Genomic DNA, 20,399 nt, shown 5'->3' with positions numbered 1-20,399 from the left:
ATTTCAGTCATTTCCTATCATTAAAATCCAATGAGCAACACAGAGGATTAATAGCCTTTTTTGCATTTATCTTCTATTAAGTTGGCAGCTTTTCTTAACTCCTCCTACCATCTCTCTTCCCTTTAGGGGTTAGAATGTATTCCATTTCTAGTATTTGGAAGAGAGAAAAAAAAAAAGTCTAAGGCTGCAACAGTTAAATCTGCAGCATTTCATGTTCTTGCAGTCAACCATGTCAACATCTGGAGCTGGTTGAGTTTTCCCCCTCTAGGATTTGTAGCATAGCCCTGGATTTTTTCCATAAATTCCCCACATTCTAAATCCATCAGATATATGTCATGCACACCCAACACCCCTCTTCCAAACTCCACTAGTCATTGAAAGACTCCAAAAAAGGGCTTTTTGGTCTTAGCTTATTAAAATGTTTAAATAGTAAGGGCCAAATTCTACTCTTGGTCATATATTGTGATTACTGGGGTTACATGAGTGTAAAAGAAAGTCTCTGGCTTAAACCCAAGATATAAAGGAATTAACAGTATTTTGCCTCCATTGTGTCTAGAGTTGCAACATATTTGACATGTAAAAACCACCCACTGTTCTGACACTCACACAACAGCCAGACACAACAGGGCAATTTTAAGAATGAATTTGGATGGACAGATTTCCTTCCTTCTGATAGTTTAATTCATGCCTTTTATTATTTACATGTATTTGTTGGACTTGTTTAGCTTTTATTATTAATAGAAGCATGAAAAGAAATTATGAAAGGAGTCTAAAGTTTATAAGTGTTGGTAAAAGCAATAACTCCTGAGAGTCTACCATGTTAAAAAGATGTTTACTTTGCAAAGATTTGTTTATGACAGGATAGCTATTTGGAGATATTAGTCAATCTGACTTTTTCTAGTAAGCAAAAGACAAGCTATGGATTTCAATTTTCATTACGGAAAATTAGAATTAAAAACTGTTTTATAACCCCAGCTGTTGGTTGTTGGTTTTTTTTCCTCAGATTTGAGGGCATAGCTTTTAATAATAAAATCAGATGATCAGTTAGCCTTACTAATAAAAATAACTTAAGGAAACATTTTAGATAGGACTTTTTCAAGAGCTACATTAAATTTTAAACTGAAGAGCTTAATGTACTGCAGTCTGCAGGACTGCTGATTCTTGACAAGGCATTTTGCAAGTCTTTTCTCTCCTTGTTGACCTTCCCATGGCTATATTTACATCTACACCTCAAATTACAAATACTGCCTTTTAAAGTCTATACTACATCCTTCACCATTCTATCCACTCATCTATTTTTGAGCCCAGATTTACTTATGCCTAATTGTGGGGAGGGTTGCTTTTTAGATAGCAGTAATTAGCATTTAAAGGAGATTTACACACTGGATTTCACAATGAATACTTGTAATCCATGACCTTTCCAGCGATTTATTTCAGAGATTTAAATACAAATTCACTGTTAACTCCACCTTTGATGCTCCTAGTAGTGTTTAGCAAATTGGTAGTCAAGCAGCTGAATGTTGTAATCGCACACCTTTTTTTTTTTTTTAAATTTACATAAAGGAAATAATGGGGGTCATAAGTCAATTATCATTTTTCATGCATTTTGTTTCTCTGTGAAAAAGCACAAGCATGGTCCTGAAGAAGGTAATTAAACTTATATGTAACTAACTTAAAAGAAAGCACAAGCATTACTAATGTTATGGTACTGCCTTCCATCATAAACTTATTTTCAGACATTTATGATATGGCTGTAAAAGTTTGCTCCAGACTGAGGTCTGACTTATGAAATTCCTGCCAAGGGGGTACTATATTTTACCATTTTTAAAAATCAAGCATTTGTATTTTTATCTATATATTTCTAAAACACGTATTTAAGTTGCTTTGATGCTCTTTAAGTTCACTAACAATTTTTCAGTTACTTACTGTATTTAGAGATTCTTTGCTAAATGAATTTCTCAACCATTCTGCTTTCACGTCAGCCCAGCTACTATGCAGGTTAACCAAACCAACATGCTACAAATAATTATGACATCTGGGTTTAAGCTTGGCTACTCTCCTCATGTTCAGAGGTATTTAAAATAAAATAAAAAAAAAAATCTTAGTTTCCTCAATATGACATAGTTGTAATACTACTCAGATATTTGAACAAATACCTGATGCATTAGGGACAAACAAGAATTAAAGTTATATATCACAGTATTTACTCAGAGTGTTGTTATAAATGTAAAATCAGGATTTTCCAAAATTTAACAATGAATAATGCCAATTCACAATGAGAACCAGATTGAAAGTTGTCCTTCTCAGGACATCTCAATGAAGGATAAATTTTTGCATTACTTGCAAACTGCACAAGAGATTTACACTAATTTTAGCTCACATATTCCTGCTTATCAAAAAAAAAAAAAAAAAGTGTAGACCTCTATGTTCAGCTGGTAATTGGTCCTATGAGCAAGTTCAAATGCTTGCAAAATGTCGTTCAAATACAAGCATTCTATAATTCACCCAAGTCAGTTTGGTAGTTCATTATCTTTTTCTTTCTTTCATCATTCTTGTGACCCTATAAAAAGGTTTCCTCAGAAATAAATAATACATAAATTAACCTTTAATTATTAGCAATAAAAGAAAAGAGCCCTTGAGGATAGACTCAGCATGCAATAAGCTCATTAAGCATCTAGTTTAATGAAAACCCCATTGTAAACAACAGCGCCAAGTAAAGCTTGGGCCACAGAACCCCCCTTCTTTTCCCCAACCTCGCCAGCTGTTACAGACCACATACCATCCTCCCCCAGGCTCAAATTCTCCCACAGCTAGACTTTTGGAGGTTTTATTCTCAGTAGAAATGCAAACATGAAAAGCCAGGACTCAGGTATTTGTCATGTCCATTTACTAGCTCAAGTAAATGCCATGAGGGTGAATGAATAGTTGTTCCAACAGTTAAGATAGGAAAAATGAAGCTGAACTGATTACTAAAGAAATGTTTATAATCAGCTGACAGCAAAATTAATAGAGACAGCAAGCAAGCAATCTACAGGAAGTAATAAGATTTTGTTTAGTTCATACTCTGGCTAAACTCATCACTTTAATTTTCACAAGAAGGGACTATCTGTACAAACAACTCTGAAGAGGTGTTTTCAAAAAAACCCAGAGTTTTTAATTTAAAGCCAAACAAACAATTTGTAGGATTTTCCTGACACACCCACAAAAATGTTGATCTCTTTAAGATGTAGTTTAAAATACAAATTGTTTAACGGATAAGGAGTGACAGACAGTTCCATTCTTCACACTACTCTTAGTCAAACACTTTATTTTCAATAGCTATTACTGTCATAAAGACAAACAATCGAACAAGGAATGTCCTTTTTAAAATTTAACAAAGTGAGGTGAATGGTGATCATTTGACCTCCAGAAGTTAAAAAAAAATGAAATTATGGAGTTTTTAAAAGAGAGTTTATATTTTAAAAATCCTTATACTGCACTTAACTGATGTATGGGAAAATAGCTGATATAACAAAAAGTTCATAATAAAGTTCAATGTAAAACAAAGTTTTAACAAGTTCATTAAATCTTAAGAGTTCAAGGCTGCAAGAAGTACATTAGAATGCCTTCTAAGAAACCTTGAAGGCTACTATGAAATACTAATCTACATACACAAGGAAAACTTCTAGTGATTGAACTCAAATTTATAGAGAGATTAATGTAGGTTTCTTTTTTGTAAGCTACTCTCAAACAGCAATTTTTATTTTGCCATTTTAAATTAAACACTATCAAGCAACAAAGATACATGAATGTTTTGGAGGGTCTAAATTATATCCCCCTTCCATACATCTGTTTCAATTCCATTTACCTAATTTGAGTCTGAAGGATAATTTTGTATTATATTATCTGTTGATTCATACTTATCAACAGAATCAAGGCAGTCATGGCTAGTTTTTCTTTTGCACTTATCCTTTAATTCAGCTGCTACTTTATTTTCTGCTACTCCAACATAATAAGTCGTTATTTCTCTGAAACCCAGGAGCTATCAGTTGTTCTTGTATTACAAATTCTATATCACATGTCCTATTAAAAGTGACAAGAAATTCTAACATATATACTCTAAACTTGGCAATGGTTCTTATTCGGATAAAATGTTTAAATCAACTTCTTTAAAGTGTGTCCCCCTTCAGCGCCCCCGCCCCGCACGCTACCGTTAAAGTTTTAAGAAATAAAACAATGTTTGTGAAAGTTAAAGGAGCCACTCCTGTGTGCACAGGACACTCTGCCACACACCCTAGACTCTGAGTCAGCCCTGTAGGTAGTAAAAAATAATAATCGCAGCATAAAATCACCTGGATGCCACAAACCACAAAGAAAGCCAATAATCAATATAGTCAACACGTACAGCTTAGCAACACCACTTCGTCCTACCTGTAATCGTTACGGTCCCCAGCATTTTTAAAACAACTCTGATGACAATAAATTTTCTCCCCAGAGTATGATGCTCCCTTACTTCTGTCCTGTGGAGACTCAGTGTAATCAAGAGTGACACAGCAAAACAGCCTCTTGCACTAACAAGAGCACACGGAATCCTTTCTCCACTGCCTGTAAGGAAAGCAAACTGAAGTCGCGTTGCAGCAGCCCCTCTTACGTGATCGACAGGCCTCTGTGGTCCATTCGATTCTCAGCTGTTCTCCTTAGGACTAGAAGAAACTGACTCGGGTGGGCAGACCATGTGGTTCATTTTAAGGAAAACCCCTTCCTCCCCTTGGCCAGTCCAATTCCTGTTGGCAAGCAGCCCAGCCCCTCATGTGGAGACCTGGGAATTGTTTAAATAAAGGCTGCTGAAATACACCTTAACTACTTTGTTCCCAGTATTTTACTACTTTTAAATCTTTATGTCAGAGAACACTTTTTTAAAAAAACAAGTGTTAGGGAATTGCAGAAGTCTGCTACACATTGTGCTTCCTCTAGTCCTCTCTCTCCAGCCCAAATATCAAGGCAGTGTTTAAAACGTGGATACTATTTTGAATTGGGTTACTTAAGAATGACTTCTCAATTTAATGAAAAATGGTGCAAAGGAGAAAAAAAAACCCAAAACACTTCCTCCACTTTCAGGCTGGTTTCCTCACTACAACCTGCATGCCTAGGTACTGGGAAAAAGACTGCTAGACAGACACATCTACTACAGATTTGCTATAAAGTCTGTTACCCATTTTCTTAGCCAAAGAAATATATTTTAAAAAACCTCTCTCAAGTATCTTGAATACAAAAACAGTCTCTGATATCTCCCCCTACCTCTCAATTCCTGTTTAAAAGCCAAGTGCATCTTACTGTTAAGTATATTAGAAAAATAGTTTTGTATTGCTAGTATCTGTGAAGCTGTTTTCTCCCCTCCCATGTGGTTAAAAGGCACAGAGGAGACTTTTTACTTGGAAATCTCTATACAAAATGTAAAATTTACCCCAAATTATCCTGTCAAGAAGGGTAGTTGCACCCCAAATCTGATGATTTTCCTGGGATCTATATGGCTCCTGGTGATCCATGAGAAGCCAGAGCCATCCATGCAGAGGCCCTCTATTGCCACAGTAGCTCTAACCCCCAGCATCAAACACCCTCTACCCTTAATTACAACCTACCCTCTATGCCCCCACTTCCAGAAACTCCCAGCTGGCCATGGTAAATCCTGAAGATACGTGGGGCAATAAGAAAAATTACTACAGCCTGGAGCCCATACATCTCAAGGTGCCAAGACCTAAATGTAAACTCCATGTGCAAAAAAGATCCAAAAATAAAGGACAGAAAAAAACAATCCAGCAGAAACCTTGTAACACCTGTGGGATTCATTCATCTACGCTAAAGAACCTTCTTCTTCCTATAACCTCAGTTTCATGGTTCTTTATTTCTTGTTTTAAATAATTTCCAACAATAAAAGGGGACATCAAATTTGTGTGGAATGTAGGGAACTTTAGAGCAAATGAGGGACATTTGAGAGGTATTACTAGGGCCCTGCTTCCACCCCTCCTTTTACATATGCCCCAGGCCACACAGAGAACCCTTTACATCATCCAGAGAGGGCAGGCATGCTGATGATCAAGATTTCAGAAACGTAGTTTACTTGAGAAACTAGCTTCCCAATAGTTGGCTCTGCAGCTGTTTTTCAGATGGTGCCATTAGTAGCAATAGTTTTCACTTTGTGTGGGGTTTTCTTTATTTCATTTCACTACCTTTCATAACCCCACTCCTCTTCCTCCCTTCCAAAGAGCAATTTTCTAGACATTTTTGGATTATGTTTGTTCTCCCCTTTAATACAGATTTTATTACCAACTAGGCCCAATCCTATTTCTCTTGACTTCAGTAGGAGCTTAGTTAGGTCCAAATAATGGAACACCACTAGCACAAGCGGAAGAGTAGAAATTATAAGGGAATTTGTAGAATTTATAAGCCAAACTGCTCAAATACAATCTTCATGCTGCCAGTTTCCAGCAAGGAAAAGGCTGACCAATTTGGTCTCCAGTTTTGGTTCTGAGAGGAAATTCCAGTCTGTTCATCATGCATTTTAGTGTCATAAATTTCATATTTTTAAATGCTTGGTTTTCACACTTTCTGTGCATCCACAACCCCAAATGAAATAAATTAAAGTTGCTGGTGCTTAGTATCTACAAAAAAACAGGCCTTTAGAAATGTTTTGCTTCTAGAACCATGAGCTCCAATGCCTGAACAGTTACATGATCTCTGATTTCATTACATCATATTTCAGTTTTAATTTTTAAGACATACCTTGAAGTTTATGGAGGGAAACATTACCTTAATGTGAGGTATAGGGATTACCCATCCTCAAGATGAACCTATCCATTTAAAGTAAACTCCAGATAGAAACATCAAGTTCTTGCCGTCTTTGGAAGATAGTTATAAAATGAAGGAAACAAATACAACATAGATCCATGTGAAACGGATAGCTGCTGTATTTGAAAGCAAAATATGAATCCCACAATTACTTAGTGCTTCATCATGGAGTAAGGCAAACTCTCAGCAACTTTGCATTCTTTACAATCCATTCAATAATTAAAGGAATGCAAGGCAGTTGATGGGATTTGCTGATAACTGCTCTTTTATACAGGAGGAAGAGGCGGAGTAAAGAGGAGAGAATATGTACTAGTAGATAGACAATGGGAAAAAAAACATAGTAGTAAAGTAGCCCTTATGAAAATGATTAAAAGCTTGTTTAATTTGTTTTTATGTTTGTAAAGTCATGGAAACAGAGCATGGCTGACTGTCAAAGAACTCAATTTAGAGATAGTCCACTTTGATCTATTCTCTCAAAAGTAATCAGGGACAAGCTGTGGAGTTCATCTGATTAGTTACTGTGTCTGGGTTTACAATGAAAAGAGACTATCTATCAAGATAAAAAAACCCAGAAGATCCAGAATAAAAACAAAGCATCAGCATACAATACAGATGACCCCCTATTACGTTAATGGAACAGAATTTGTGGTAAATCATTGCCTTTAGAGGATTTTTAAACCACAAACTGCATTGAGGCCTTCCTAACTACAGTTTTTAAAATCTTTTTTAATTAGGGAATGTTTAAGTAGAACAGTGGTTCTCAACCAGGGGTACACGTACCCCTGGGTGTATGCAGAGGTCTTCCAGGGGGCACATCAACTCATCTAGATATTTGCCTAGTTTTACAACAGGCTACATAAAAAACACTAGCAAAGTCAGTACAAACTAAAATTTCATACAGACAATGACTTATTAATACTACTCTTTATACCAGGGGTCAGCAACCTTTCAGAAGTGGTGTGCCCAGTCTTCATTTATTCACTCTAATTTAAGGTTTCGCGTGCCAGTAATACATTTTAACGTTTTTAGAAGGTCTCTTTCTATAAGTCTATAATATATAACTAAATTATTGTTGTAAAGTAAATAAGGTTTTTAAAATGTTAAACTTCATTTAAAATTAAATTAAAATGCAGAGCTCCCTGGAGCGGTGGCCAGGACCCGGGTAGTGTGAGTGCCACTGAAAATCAGCTCACGTGCCGCCTTCGGCACACGTGCCATAGGTTGCCTACCCCTGCTTTATACTATACACTGAAATGTAAGTACAATATTTATATTCAAATTGATTTATTGTATAATTATATGGTAAAAATGAGAACGTAAGCAATGTTTCAGTATTTTTTGTATTTTTGTGTTTGATTTTATAAAGCAAGTAGTTTTTAAGTGAGGTGAAATTTGGGGGCAAATCAGACTCCCAAAAGGGGTAGAGTAGTCTGGAAAAGTTGAAAGCCACTGTAGTACAATGTGTGAAAAATGTTTCCCAAGGACTTTTCTGTACACACAAACTGTCACCAAAATTACTAAATCAGTTTTAATTCACAATTTTGTTGTTTTGGTGAAAATCTATAAGGATACTTATTTTAGATTAAGGCCTGATCTACACACAGTTTTTGTATTGGTATAATTATATTGGTTAGGTGATGTGATTTTTTCCCCCTGATAGTTATATCTAGACAACCTCTAGTTTGGGAATAAACTAGTGTGGGAATAAATGATCCTGTGGCCTGGCCTACACTAGGAATTTACATCAACATAATTACATCTCTTAAGGGTGAGAAAAATCCACACCCGTGGAAATGTAGCTATACTGACCTAATCTCCCAGTGTAGTAATAGTAGGTCAACAGAGGAATTCTTCCATCAACCTAGCCACTGCCTTTCTGGGATGTGGATTACTTACACTGACAGGAGAATGCATCTTGTCAGTGTAGGTAATGTCTACACTGAATCACTGAGTTTTTGCCATCTATGGATGGTGACAGTTATAAAATGAGGGATCCAAATACAACCATAGACACCAACTCCGTGGGTGCTCCAGGGCTGTAGCACGCACGGGGAAAAATTAGTGGGTGCTCTGCACCCACCAGCAGCCAAGCTCTCCCACTCGCCTCCTTCTCCCCCATGAGCGTGCCGCATCCCCGCTCCTCCCCCTCCTTTCCAGCGCTTCCCGCCCCCCTGCTGCCTAACAGTTGTTTGGCAGCAGCGAGAGGGAAGGGGAGTGGCGGGGATGCAACTTGCTCAGGTGAGGAGGCAAGGCAGAGGCATGGACTTTGGGCAAGGGGTGGAATGGGGGTAGGCCAGGGGCTGGGAAGGGTGGGTTGAACACCCACTGGGCAGAAGGGAAGTCAGCACCTATGAATAAAACGCAGATCCATGTGAAACAGACAATGCAATAAGCACATGTGGAAACATAGATATGCCTTTAGGATCCCTTCAGACACTTTAGGACAACTTCAGAAAATTAGTTATGGACATTCAGCCAAGAGTATTGTCTAGACACAAAATTGCACTGATTTAACTAAAAGTGTGATTTTTAAACCATTTAGTTAAATCTTTTCAATTGTGTGGCTTGATACTTATATCAGTTTAAACTTGATTTACATTGGTTTAACTTATATGGGTAAATTTGCAGGAATGATCTAAACCATATAATTAGTTTTAAACCAATTTAAGAATGAAATAAAAATTATTTTTAAAGTCCTTAATTATTTCAGTAGCAGTTTATTGTAAACAAGCCTTAATGGATGTATTTTATTTTTCTTTCCTTGGTGAATGTAGAAACATTCCTTCTGGTTTTCATGTTTAGTCTCTTTTCCTCAATGTAACATGTTCATACAACTTGTATTGTCGAGGAGACCCCATTGTTGGAAATGCAAGAAAGTTAACTCTATATTTTAAGATTAATTTATAGTTTATGTAAACGTATGGTAAGTGTTTTGATCATAAAAGGCTTAATGTACACAGTGCCTTGTTTCCTCTAAAAATATTGGGTTAGAAGTTTACTTTAACAAGTTCTGTTGTTTAAAATCTGATGGATAATTTTACTGATGGGTGAAAATTATTGAATAGTATTGTAAAAATATGAGCTGAACTGATACATCATCTTCAATAACCATTCAGAAAAGGGAACCCACAAAAATATTCCATTGATTGTACAGATTCTTCACACATACTCAAAATATCAATATGTGGCCAAGTTGCCCACTACAAAGTCCACTGACTCAAACTATGAAGAATGAGATAAATATACACACAAGAGAAGTTTAGCCAACTCAGAGGCTGAAAAATGGACAATGCTTCAATTTTTTCCCCTCATAATCCAGAATAGACAACCACATGGCACACAGATTTGCCTTTAGAACAACTTCTGAAAATAAATTATGGACATTTAGCCAGTAGTGAATAAAGTTACAAAAATTAAAAATATATTTTCCTAAATATTATTTTGATATAATAGTAAGCAAATATGATGTTCTCTCCATATATATTCCAACAGAACAACAAGGAAAGACAAGCACCAGACCACACAGAAGCAAAAAATTTGACCCTAAAAAATCTGACCGTTAAAAGTAAAGGCACTTAAAATTTAGGGATAATTATTTTAAAGGGCTACCAATGATACTGTTTATGATAGAAATGTGTGCACATGTTATATTGGCTACTGCTGACAAAATAAAAACCAGACTGAAATTTTCATACATTCACTACAAGAAAGGACAGAAATACAGCAGTTAAATCTCTCATAATTAGTTTAGGGAAGACAAGTTTAAACCCTACCTTTAAGAATTCTAAGTATCTTTCTTTTGTAAAAAGATCTCAAAAATATATTAATTTTTTTTAATATACACCTCTACCCCGATATAACACAAATTTGGATATAACACAGTAAAGCAGTGCTCTGGAGGTGGCGGGGGGGGGCTGCTCACTCCGGTGGATCAAAGCAAGTTCGACATAATGCAGTTTCACCTGTAATACAGCAAGATTTTTTGGCTCCCAAGGACAGCGTTATATCGGTGTAGAGGTGTATTAGCATTAATCGATAAAGATAACATTCCTTTTTTATCCAAAGTTTATCTTTTTATTAAAATATTAAGAGCAATTTGCCTCATGGGTATACAGGATTACAAACATTCTGTCCAACTAAAATTAATGCCTGTCTATACATGCAAAAAGAAAAATTTAAATTAGTAATGTATGTAGCATTGTATACAGCAAATAAAATGGTATGGGCGAAATCTCGGACCCAATGGGAGTTTTGCCATTGACTTCAGTGAGGTCAGGATTTCACTCTGTATATCTTTCTTCAGAACTCTGCAATACTGGATAAATGCAAAACATGGAATTCAGACAAGTCCCACTTCACATTTGACACAACTATTTTGTCTGAGTTTGTTATTACATTGTTTAATTTGAGAAAAACAAATGGTGTCAAGCAAAACACCCTGCTTTATAATAATCACTTCTATTTATTACATATGAGCAGTTTTCTACACATTCTGTATAACAGGAGACCATTTTTCCCCTCAGGAATTATTTTTGCATTTCTTCATTACAATTTTCTTAATTAGATGCCTTAAGATTTGTTTGTCCTTCCCTTATTGCTCTATAAATATCTGCTATCCAAGGCTCTGATTTTGCAAGCTGCCCTGCAGTAGGGTCTCTGTGTTAGTGGAGAAATCTGCCTGCATGGACTTGCAGGGCTAGAGACCAAATTAGTATTCTATGACCTAGACAGAAGAGTGATAGACCTGGGGATAGATACCTGGGTCCCGCACAGTTTGGCCAAGCAATGTGGGTAGGAGCCAGTTGTGTTAGAACAACTATGGTGGTCTCGTCTAGGATCCTGGCTAAAGTATGCTTGTGATAACTCAGTCTGACCTCCCACCAACCCTGGCTAAGCAAATCAGGCTTGGAGTGCAGTTTGCCTACGAATATGCTTAGACCGTTTTTAAGAACAGTTTTTAAATTCTGTTGAAAGGCCCATATAGATCGAGCCATAATCTATCTATATTTTACCATTAAACTTGTTGTTCTACCACACTTCAAGTATTGGCATAAGGCTTTTAGTGCTTTTAATAAAGCCCCGGCTTTTTGAGTCATGTTGATTATCTGAGAATCTCAGCTTTCATTTAAAAATAAAAAAATATGTTTCTAGCCCTTCTGGCTGCAGAGATAAGTTTGAAAAATATGGCTCAAATGTAACCTAAAGCCTCTAAACCCAGAAGGCAAATAAAAAGAACACCCAAACTGATTAGTAAAAGTCTCGCAATTTTTAAACTAATATCAAGACTTTTGGGGCCTAGATCATTAATTTTGAATGCTTGGAGTTGGCAATACTGCAACCTCCTTTCCATAGCCTGTAAAAAGACATAGATCCAGAAAGTTTGCTTGCTCTAGAGACAGATTGCAGTTGTTGTTAGTGGAACATCAATGGTGATGGGGGTGGGGAGATGGATAAAGAAGTACACTAGGCGGGACATCCCCACACAAATATCCCTCCTTGGAGGCAGAGCCTGAACACATAGAGACTGATTCCAGTTGCTGCTAAAGATGCCACGTCACTGGGAAACAGGATAGACTCCACACCCACCTCTGCTAGTTCTGCATACCAGAGGGAGATATTGAACAGATACTATGACTCTACTAAGGGAACTACAAAGGTTTTTCATTTTCTTTCCTTTGTTTTCCTCTGGATGCCTTTGCACTGGACGGGAGCAGAAAGGCCTTAGCTTTCAAACGAAAACACAGCATGTTGCTAGCCTTCCTCACCCATCAACTTTGTAAATTATTCTTTGGTTACAAGCTCTTTTAAAAGAAGATTAAGAACAAGTCCTGGCTCTGTGCCAAATTATGCTTAAAGCTGAGTATGGTTTTAGGTTCATAGAATAAATTGTGCAGATTATCCTTGTCCCAAAATACTATAACCTTTCCCTATACATTCCCACTCTGAAATACATTAAAGTATTGTAGCTTCGGAAAGGAAAACTATTTAAAAAACAAATGTTTTTCAGGAACAGAGTATTAAATATGTTGCACTTTTTAAAAAAGAGAAAATTATCTCACTATTTCTGGGAAAGTAAAATACGCAGCCAAATGAAGCCATCTCAGAACGGCTCCTGGAGTCCACAAATGCGTCTGCTATAAGGTTGTGTACATTGGATTGCTTGCAGTTTGGGTTACAACTGTCTTGTACCAAACTCTGAAGTTTAACTTATTTCCTATTTAATATTTAGAATAAGCCTTCTTCCACAGCATGATACATGTTCCAAAGAAAATCAATTGCTGATGTTAAACACATGCCATTGCGCTGCAGGTTTGTTTGTTTTTTAAAAATATTGGGTTAACTATGAATTTGTCATGACTGAGCATCCATGAACATAATCCTGTCAGGTCAATTAAAAGGTTTCTCTTAAAATTAAAACTTTTTTTTTTTTTTTTTGCAGTGGTGATACAGTTTTCCCTAGACTAAACATCACTTGGAGACTTCTGCATTCAAAGTCAGAATTCTATGCCAGTGTTGCCAAAATATAGGACGAAAAAAGGACAGAACCTCAGGTAGCTGTCACAGGCCTCATCTTTGCTGCTAAATAATATGCATTTTTTTATCTTGGGACAACTAATGCATGAGAGCTATCTTGAAGTAAAAACATAGGGAAGACCAGGTTGCGATGTAAACTAGGCAAGTTCAGCACTGTGCCCCCACACCTGGGGTTGACTTCAAGCCATGATGAAATGAAACTGTCTGGTCTTCATTAGGATAACTCACATGGGTTAATTACCCCAAGATTAAAAAATACACTTTTTTTTTTTTTTTAAGCAGTGAAGAGGCCACAGATGCAGACCTACGGAGGAGATTCATCCCTGCCCTATAACCCTTTGTGTTTGTGCCAACTTTTCCCTTTTTTTGCTGTATGAAGCCTTGTTTGTTTGTATGTTGAAGCCTTGTTTGTTTGTATGTTGGCAGTTTTTTTCTTGTTTTCTTGTTTTTCACTTTAAAAATATAAAGAAATTGCAGTTTTGTCTTCCGCGGTTTTGCTGCGGAGCTACTTAATGGATTCAGAGAACTTTAATTCAAGGGTCAGGGTACAGAATTTTTAACAAAAATCTTTTCTTCCAGTTGTGTGGTGTGTGTTAGCAAAAAAACAGAAAGAGATACAGTTTCGGAAATTGCAATGCCAGATATTTATTGTACTGAGCATTGCAACATCAGCATCAGGCTGCAGCTTGTAAATTATGATGGAGGATTGTGCGTGGGGGTGAGGGCAGGAGGAAGAAAGACAGAAATGGCAATCAGATGCCTAACTCCTATCAAGCTTTTCATGAGAGTTAGGCACCAAACTGCTATTTCTGTCTTTGAAATTCCCCTTCATGGTTTGAATTTGTCCACACACTACTGTTAGATACTCAGACTAAAGTATTTATTTAGCAGGCATAAAAATTGTCATTCTGCATTCTATTGCACATTTGAAAGTGAGTGATATTTATTGTGATGGCTACTTGACAGTTGGGGGCGGGGAAAGCTTGGATCAGTCGATAGCTCTTACTGCAAGTCACACATTCAGGGCTGGAAATCTGCCATTGGTAATAATTATCCAAGCCCTAATATTCTCCCAACTTTCAAGAATCAACTCCCACTCTCTCTTTATCAGCCAGCCTTAATTTTACAATTAAATTAAAGGTGTAATACTGCTTGTCCCTCACCTCCATTGAAGCTCCCTGCACCTTTTCAAACAAGCTTCTCCTGGGTCATCATCCAAGAGAAATCAGCACGCACCACGATTTAAATTATTGGAGCCTTCCTTTCCCTCTCTGGAACTCTTGGTGTACGTCTACACAGCACGCTCCTTTCAGTGGTATGTAGCATACGTACATGGCTAGCTCCTGTAGCTCAGGTATAAATAGCAATGTAGACAGTGAGGCACTGCTTAGGGGAGTAAAGACACTCCTGAACCCTGAGGATATGCACTCTCTACATGCCCAAGCAGTGCCTTCCTGCTATTTTTATCAGTTTAGCAGTCCACTGCCTCCCAGGTGCTGGAAAATTTCCCTGCCACTGGGAGCTTTCAGAGTCTCTCTCCACTGCAGGGAAAGAGTCTTGCAACAGGGAGCTGCCAGAACCAGCAATTTCTGGCTGCAAGAGTCCTTCTCTCTGACAGACAGGGGCGGCTCCAGGCCCCAGCACTCCAAGTGCGTGCTTGGCGTGGCAAGTCGCGGGGGGCGCTCTGCCGGCGCTGCGACAGCGGCATGCAGGCTGCCTTCTGCGACTTGCCTGCAGAGGGTCCGCTAGTCCCGGGGCTTCGGAGGACCACCCGCAGGCGTGCCTGCAGAGGGTCCGCCGAAGCCGCGGGACCAGTGGACCCTCCTCAGGCAAGCCGCCGAAGGCAGTTCGCCTGCCATGCTTGGGGTGGCAAAATGCCTAGAGCCGCCCCTGCTGGCAAAGAGAGGCTCCAGAAACTCCCTGTTGCATGAGTCTTTCCCTGCTTCCTCCCACCTACCAGAGCTTTTCACTGATGCGTAGCTACACACAACAGTGAGGATGCAGCCTGCTTTTCACTAAGATGTGTAGCTACACATACCCTAAACACCACTGCAAGAGGTGTGTAGCGTAATCATAGCTTTAGAAGAAACATTTTTCAGATGGCCTCTGTTGGGTGTTCATGTGTGTCTTGATGCCTTCAAGTAGCCTTATCAGAGACTATTTGCTCTGACTCACAGCCAATTCTAAAGCTCTAAAATAAAACAAAAAACACCAGTTAAGAGACAGCATTTTGATATTGCTGCTTCATTTTTCAAAAAAGAGGCTACAGAGTATCCGCAGAGACTGAGAATTGCAACCGTTAAGACTCCTTTGAAGGAAAAATAAGTATGCTGCTGAAAAAGCAATGCAACGTGTATTAATATTACTTTCAACCTTTTGCTTTGCTTTTCCTTTTCAGACCCCACCCCCCCAGTACTAGGAGAAGGAACCCAAAAATGTTGATCCATCATAGGCCAGATAAGTGAGCAGCAGTCCTGTATCTAAATGGGCAGAGCATTTGGCAAGATAAGAGGGAACCAGCACAGAAACGTGGGTGACATCTCAGTGGAATTGCAAAAGGAAATGACAACAATGATCAATAAATTAAATGGAGCTGAAGAGACAAATTCAAAGAGGATAATGCTGCTTATAAGCCTTCTGGGCTGATACAGAGATAAGATCTCTGAGCCATAAAGGGAATCATGAGGAGACATGAGGCAATAGATATTTGTAGGGAGACCATGAGATTACAGGAGCTCGGTGAGACAGCTCATGCAGACTACGTGCCATCCTCAAGTACTTCAGTATGGCCCTCCTCATACACACAGGGAGATTCATAGTAACACATCACAGAACAGCCTCAACATGTGTTAGATTGTCCCATTTTCTCTTCCCCATTCTACAGTTAGACCATAGCTAGGACCAGGAGAACATAAACCAAAATATAGCACATTTCCACTCTTCACAGTGCTTGACTGTGGATGGACTATGTATGTGTTTTATTTACATTTGTTTTGGTCTGGTGCTGCCAGACATAGTTATTGCAGCCGGCTGCTTGTTTGTTGTTAAATAAAGTTGCTTTTATATCTCTTTGTCATGATGTTATGTGACAAATTGATGTTACATGACATTAAGAACAGTGATATTGAGAACAGTCATACTGGCAATGATATGGAAACAAAATAAATTTATTAACCTTCAAATCAGAAAATGAAAGCCTAACATTCCCTAGAGTACAGGTGGCATTTCGGCAGCGACACCTCTGGATGCTGCTGCTTGTCAGCGGCATTTTGGCAGATGCTCATTCACCGGCCAGTACGCGGGCTCACTTAGACACCCCGGCGGGTGCCAGTGCGCCCACAGGCACCACGTTGGGGACCCCTGCCCTAGAGGATACTATATCCTAATTATTGTCACCTGCAGAATTTACACATTTATTTACACATAAGCATTTGAGTAACATTGCTCATAAATTAATGTATATTATCCATCAAAATACATTAAGACATACAGTAACTAGAACTCATAAAAACAAAACCATCCCAAAACACCATGCAAAAGCAAATTTGAAATGCAAACAGTACATTAAGCATGGTTCAAACTTCACCACTCTCCTGGACAGCAACTACCACATCACATACTCCCTTCATTTCCAAAATAAGTATGTTGATTACTTTTAATAAGGGTAACATGCCTGGTACTGAGAGTGGCATAACAGACCTTTGGTGCATGTCTGGCTATATATAATCAGCAACAAGGTTTGAAACCTCTTCAGCCTACAATGTGTTAACAATACATCCTTGCTTTCATAAATTTTATGTAGAATGTAAGAAGTGGTTACATACAAACACTTACTACTTCTCTCCAAATGTATTGCCTTGATACACATCCTTCTTTCTGCAAACAGAAGGAGAAACATAGTATCTCCTATAAACCTAGAACTGAGTAAGCCTCCAGGGTTGTGCCTAGACACACAAATTTTCCAAATTTAGTCTCTAATGTAAAGATACCCTGTCAACAATAACTAAAGGCTAAGTGGTGAGAGAATTTAGAACTTTTGTCCCAGAACATGTAACAGACACATATATACTGGGCCTGGACTGATGCTCCGAGACTGAAAGCAAGTAATAGCTCTTTGTAAAAGCACGAGGCAGAGACAATGAAGCTATTTATGATTTGAGATTACTAATCCCACTTCAGAATAAAAGCCATGATATGACCTTCAATTGTGATGCCACTGATTATAACTAAGGCTGTCAAGCATTTAAAAAAATTAATCATGATTAAAAAAATTAATCATGATTAATCACTGTTAAACAGTAATAGAATATCATTCATTTAAATATTTGTGGATGTTTTCTACAATTTCAAATATATTGATTTCAATTACAACACAAAATACAAAGTGTACAGTGCTCATTTTATATTTATTTTTATTACAAATATTTGTGCTGTAAAAAACAAAAGAAATTGTATTTTTCAATTCGCCTAATACAAGTACTGTAGTGCAATCTCTGTATCATGAAAGTTGAACTGACAAATGTAGAATTATGTACAAAAAAACCTGCATTCAAAAATAAAACAATGTAAAACTTTAAAGCCTACAAGTCCACTCAGTCCTACTTCTTGTTCAGCCAGTCACTCAGACCAAACAATTTTATTTACATTTGCAGGAGATAATGCTGCGCTCTTCTTGGCCATCCCTTTGAGAAGGGCAATGGCTCTTGGTGAACAACTTTAAGGGGCCCTCCCTTTGAGAAGAGCAGTGGCCCTGGTAAACAACTTAACAGCCAGGGAAGGGAGGCCACAGGAGAACAAAAACAAAATGGAGTATGAGGACAGCTGTAAGAAACAAAATGGAACAGGGGGATAGCTGTCACAGACAATATTCACTTTCATCATCTGAGTCAGATGCCACCAGCAGAAGATTGATTTTCTTTTTCCATGGTTCAGGTTCTGTAGTTTTCGCATCGGAGTGTTACTCTTTTAAGATTTTTGAAAACATGCTCCATACTTCGTCCCTCTCCTATTTTGGAAGGCACTTCAGATTCTTAAATCTTGGGTTGAGTGCTGTAGCGATCTTTAGAAATCTCACATTGGTACCTTCTTTGCATTTTGTCAAATCTGCAGTGAAAGTGTTCTTAAAACGAACAAGATGCGCTGGGTCATCATCTGAGACTGCTATAATATGAAATACATGGCAGAATGCGGGTAAAACAGAGCAGGAGACATACTATTCTACCCTAGGGAGGTTCAGTCAAAATTTAATTAATACATTATTTTTTTAAGAAGTGTCTCGGCATGGAAGCATGTCCTCTGAAATGGTAGCTGAAGCATGAAGGGGCGTATGAAGGTTTAGCATATCTGACACGTAAATACCTTGCAATGCTGGCTACAAAAGTGCCATGTGAATGCCTGTTCTCGCTTTCAGGTGACATTGTAAATAAGAAGCTGGCAGCATTATCTCCCCTAAATGTAAACAAACATGTTTGTCTTAGCAATTGGCTGAATAAGAAGTAGGACTGAGTGCACTTGTAGGCTCTAAAGTTTTATATCAGTGGTGGGCAATCAGTGGTGGGCAAAGTGGATTGGCCTGGAATGGCAAACCATAGCCACTTGGAGCTGTGGGCGGCCATGCCTGCAGATGATTACGGTAAACAAACTGTCTCATGGCCCACCAGCGGATTACCCTGATGGGCCACGTGCGGCCCATGGGCCGCAGGTTGCCAACTGCTGTTTTACATTGTTTTATTTTTGAATGCAGTTATGTAACAAAAAAAATCTACATTTGTAAGTTGCATTTTCAGGACAAAAAGATATTGCATTATGGTACTTGTATGAGGTGAATTGAAAAAACTGTTTATTTTAACCTTTTTACAGTGCAAATATTTGTAATAAAAATAATAATATAAATTGAGCACTGTACACTTTATATTGTGTTGTAATTTAAATCAATATATTTGAAAATGTAGAAAAACTTCCAAAAATAGTTAATAAATTTCAATTAGTATTCTATTTTTTAACAGAATGATTAAAACTGCCATTAAACGTTCTTAATTTTTTTAATCCCAATTAATTTTTAGAGTTAATCACGTGAGTTAATTGCAATTAATCGAAAGCCCTAATTATAACAGTAAAGAAAGTCATTTGCTATCTCCTTATGATACTGGTGTATCACCGGCATCAGTGCCCAGAAAGTTGGTGTCCAGGGACAGCAACGAGGTATATTTCCTAAAAACTTTAGTATACTTCAAAGTGTAATCTTTAAGACCTTTCTATAGTATCTAAATAGAGATAGGAGCTTCTGTGATTGACATGACAACCTGCTGAAGAGACAGAAATTAAAAAACTGCTAGCCAGATCAAGCGGATGCCCCCTTGGGAGAAGATTCAACTGAATATCAAATTTATCAGTCCTTACAGACTGTCCCTCGCTCACTTTGGGTGTCAAAATCACTATGAACAGGGTTAGTCTTCATGTGTGGACATGAAGTCACTGAAAATGTTAAGCAAACAAAGGCCTTTTTTTGTTTGTTTGTTTGTTTTAAAGGTTATATTGAGACTGGCCCAGGTAATATCAGGGCACGTCTTCACTAGCAACGTTAAAGCACTGCCGCGGCACTGCTTTAATATGGCTGGTGTAGTCGCAACATAGCGCTGGGAGAGAGCACTCCCAGCGCTCTAAATAAACCACTTCCACAAGGGGAATAGCTACCAGATACATGGGAGCGTGGTTCCCAGTTCTGGTGACTGTCTACACTGGCACTTTACAGCAATGAAACTTGCAGTGCTCAGGGGTGTGTTTTTTCACACACCCCGAGTGAGAAAGTTGAAGCACTGTTGTCATAAACCGATAGTTAAGGGTTAATGCCTCTTTTACCTGTAAAGGGTTAAGAAGCTCAGTAAACCTGGCTGACACCTGACCAGAGGACCAATAAGGGGACAAGATACTTTCAAATCTTGGTGAAGGGAAGTCTTTGTTTGTGCTCTTTGTTTTGGGTGTTGTTCGCTCTTGGGACTAAGAGGGACCAGACGTCAATCCAGGCTCTCCGAATCATTCTG

At 38.1% G+C, this 20,399-nt stretch overlaps 1 protein-coding gene across 2 annotated transcripts in view; it reads right to left on the bottom strand.

Moving 5' to 3' along the window:
* The window catches only part of AKAP12 (A-kinase anchoring protein 12), a 141,593-nt gene that overhangs the window by 28,489 nt on the left and 92,705 nt on the right, over positions 1–20,399 (bottom strand). The window contains exon 1 of one of the 2 annotated variants that reach the window (XM_032782456.2): positions 4,411–4,662. The exons of the other annotated variant lie outside the window; for it this stretch is intronic. Within the exon in view, the coding sequence (XP_032638347.1) occupies positions 4,411–4,435 (25 nt within the window). The 5' untranslated portion in view covers positions 4,436–4,662. Of the gene's footprint in view, positions 1–4,410; positions 4,663–20,399 lie in introns of those variants that run through there. 2 annotated transcript variants of the gene reach the window in all.

This window comes from Chelonoidis abingdonii, chromosome 3 (assembly GCF_003597395.2).
Source record: "Chelonoidis abingdonii isolate Lonesome George chromosome 3, CheloAbing_2.0, whole genome shotgun sequence".
Classification (NCBI taxonomy): domain Eukaryota; kingdom Metazoa; phylum Chordata; order Testudines; family Testudinidae; genus Chelonoidis; species Chelonoidis abingdonii.
This window is presented reverse-complemented; position numbering and strand designations above follow the sequence as displayed.